The sequence below is a fragment of the Apis dorsata genome, unplaced genomic scaffold, assembly GCF_000469605.1.
Source record: "Apis dorsata unplaced genomic scaffold, Apis dorsata 1.3 scaffold_355, whole genome shotgun sequence".
Classification (NCBI taxonomy): domain Eukaryota; kingdom Metazoa; phylum Arthropoda; class Insecta; order Hymenoptera; family Apidae; genus Apis; species Apis dorsata.
The window spans coordinates 199,111-202,040 of NW_006263621.1; the positions used below are offsets into that span (position 1 = coordinate 199,111).

The following is a 2,930-nucleotide window of genomic DNA, read 5'->3' on the forward strand; positions in this document are numbered from 1 at the left end:
TATAGAAACTTAGTCCCGCTATCTATCTATTGGCAAACAGTGATCACGTGATCAACGTTACAATCATTGTTCTAATATTGATTCCGTCGATCACGCTGTTGATGGATGTTCCTCCAACAGGAAAAACGAAGATTATCGCTTTGTTACACGATTTGATCCGCGTGTCGAATTTATTATTATTCTTATTACGACGAGCCTTAATTGTGCATCTCATGCATACGCCTGCTCCTTTGATTGGCTGCTGCAATTCGAGCAAGCTGCGTTGTTTGCCCAATGTTTCATTGGCATTGTCTTTTAGCTGTTTTTGATAGAAGTAGCGTGCAATGTTACGTTTGAGAACAAGATCCAACACGATTCAAAGATATCATCATTCAAATCCTTCTAATTTTAACCTTCCCCTCCTAACCTCATTCTTCTTCAAATTTCGATCCACAAACAAATTGTGCATGCGTTCAACATCCATTCAATTTATCACCATCCGAATCAATTTGTCATTAGACTCGATAATTATTCTCCTTTCTTATCTATAATTAACGCGATACTTGAAATGCTGTTTGCCATAGGTGAGAATCTTGGTTGCTTCGGGGGCAGCAAGAAGAAGAAGGACGGGCAACCGGTGCAAAAGGAGACGACCGCGTCGCGTACAACGACCAGCCCGAGAACCGAGCCTGTCAGGGGCATGGAGCTCCTCTGGCAACCAGAGGTGGTCCAATCCTATCTGAAGTTGTTGCAAACATGCTCGAATCCCGAAACCCTCGAAGCGGCGGCAGGCGCGCTTCAGAACCTCGCAGCTTGTTATTGGCAGCCCAGTATCGAGATTCGGGCTGCTGTGAGAAAGGAGAAAGGGCTTCCCATTTTGGTGGAGCTGCTGCGGATGGAGGTAGCTTGGTTATTATTTTGAACGTGGAAGAATTATATATATATATATATATATTTGGGTGTCTTATAAGTTTCACGATATTTGTTGTTTAAGGTTAGGTTTGTTTATACGAACCGTTATTATTCCCTCTTTTCAAAATTGTTGGAGCTTACTTACAAAATAATCCTTTGAGAAGAGGGGAGAAGCGGTGTTACATCGTCGGTTAGCCAATTCTGGCCGTTTTCTTTCTCTGGCGGGTTTCAACTTGTCAAGCTGATTGTTCAATATTTTGCAGAATTGATGGTCTCACCTTGAGGAAGGAGCTCGTAGTGGATTACACCTTTCCAGTTTCATTAAATGGAGAAAAGAACTTTCTGAGGAAGTCCAGGCTTTGTGACAGTTGAAAATCTATTGATCTATCCTTAAATCAAGCGTGTTTTCGATGGACGTTTTGGCACAAAATTCAAGCCTCTTTAAGAAAGAATCCCTTGGAGAAGTAAATTGCATGTAGAGATGATTTCCATTACATCAATCCATATATATATCTCATTCTGATTGGATGGCATCCACTGATTTACATGGCCTTGATAAATCTCTTAAACCAATTGCGAATGATTGTAATAATCATAGCACCACTGCAGTATCATTTGCACTATCATCTTTTTCAAAGTAATGAAGCATATGCAACAAATACTTCTTTTGATTATATTGAACGGTGTGGAAAAAAGTTTTAAAAAAGACCAACGAAACGTATTTTAAAAGAGCTCTGGGACCATTGAAATTAGCCATAAACGGTTAATAGATAAGCCTTATATAAAAGTAGCCAGTTAAAGTCATTCCTAAGAAGAAATTTATGAGACACCCTCATATATATTAAAACTTGTCGAAACGTATAATAATAAGTACAGTAATTTTGTTAACAAGTGATTTAAAATAAAACGTTTTGAAATAGGTGGACCGTGTGGTCTGCGCCGTGGCCACGGCTCTCAGGAATCTTGCGATAGATCAGCGGAATAAAGAGCTGATAGGAAAATACGCGATGCGCGATCTCATTCAGAAATTACCCTCGGGGAATAATCAGCACGACCAAGGAACCAGCGACGATACGATCGCCGCTGTCCTCGCCACGTTGAACGAGGTGATCAAGAAGAACGCCGAGTTTTCGCGATCTCTGTTGGACGCTGGGGGTGTCGACAGACTGATGAACATCACCAGGCAACGCCAGAAGTACACGCCCCGTGTTCTTAAATTTGCAGGCAAGGATAATGGATGGATAAAAATGCTGCAAGCATTGAGACAGGATTGAGGAGGAAACGTATAACAAGTTGTATTAATTTTTAGGACAAGTCTTGTTCACAATGTGGCAGCACCAAGAGTTGAGAGACGTTTATAAGAAACATGGTTGGAAGGAGCAAGATTTTGTAACGAAAACGGTGGCTGCGCGGAATTCAGGGCCTAATTCACCCAATAACGCGAATAGGTAATCTCGTCGATCCAAAGGTTTCAATAATTTCAATCTTTTCGATTTTTTTCTTAAAACCCACCACCAATCTTTTATTTTTGTCGTTTTCGTTCCTGGACTCCGCGCTCTTAACTTTTGAGTATATGCTTCTCCCATTTACTCTCTTTACTTTTGTTGGATAGAGAAATTTTCTTCTTTTTTCTTTTGAGCGGAGTCCACACCCGTATAGGATTCTCGAACTTTCTCGATCCTGCGTTAAATTTAGCTATGATTGTAGCACGCTGAATCGACCGATGGCGAGTCAAGGGAGCACCAGATATGAGGACAGAACGATCCAGAGAGCGAACATGAACTCGAATAACGTTGGTCGACCTACCATTTATCAGCCTGTAAGTAACAACAACTAATGGTACCGAATGTGACGAACAATTTGGCCGTGTCACGTCCGAAAGGGGGGCACGTTTCTGGCGAAACGTGAACGAAGACGTGGCAAGAGATATCTCGCTGCATATTTCGTTCCACTCTCGTTACTCGTCGCTGTTCGTTCGATTCGCAGTTACCAGGGTTTGAGTTGGCAAGCGATTGATAAAAAAAAAAAAAAAAAAAAAA

At 41.4% G+C, this 2,930-nt stretch overlaps 1 protein-coding gene across 1 annotated transcript in view; it reads left to right on the forward strand.

Moving 5' to 3' along the window:
• LOC102681034 (catenin delta-2) overlaps positions 1-2,924 on the forward strand; it is a 40,361-nt gene extending 37,437 nt beyond the window's left edge. Inside the window, exons 11-14 of the mRNA XM_031511854.1 lie at positions 564-880; positions 1,812-2,115; positions 2,201-2,339; positions 2,599-2,924. Coding sequence (XP_031367714.1) covers positions 564-880; positions 1,812-2,115; positions 2,201-2,339; positions 2,599-2,728 — 890 coding nt within the window. The 3' untranslated portion in view covers positions 2,729-2,924. The remainder of the gene's footprint in view (positions 1-563; positions 881-1,811; positions 2,116-2,200; positions 2,340-2,598) is intronic.
• Positions 2,925-2,930: the final 6 nt, after the last annotated feature.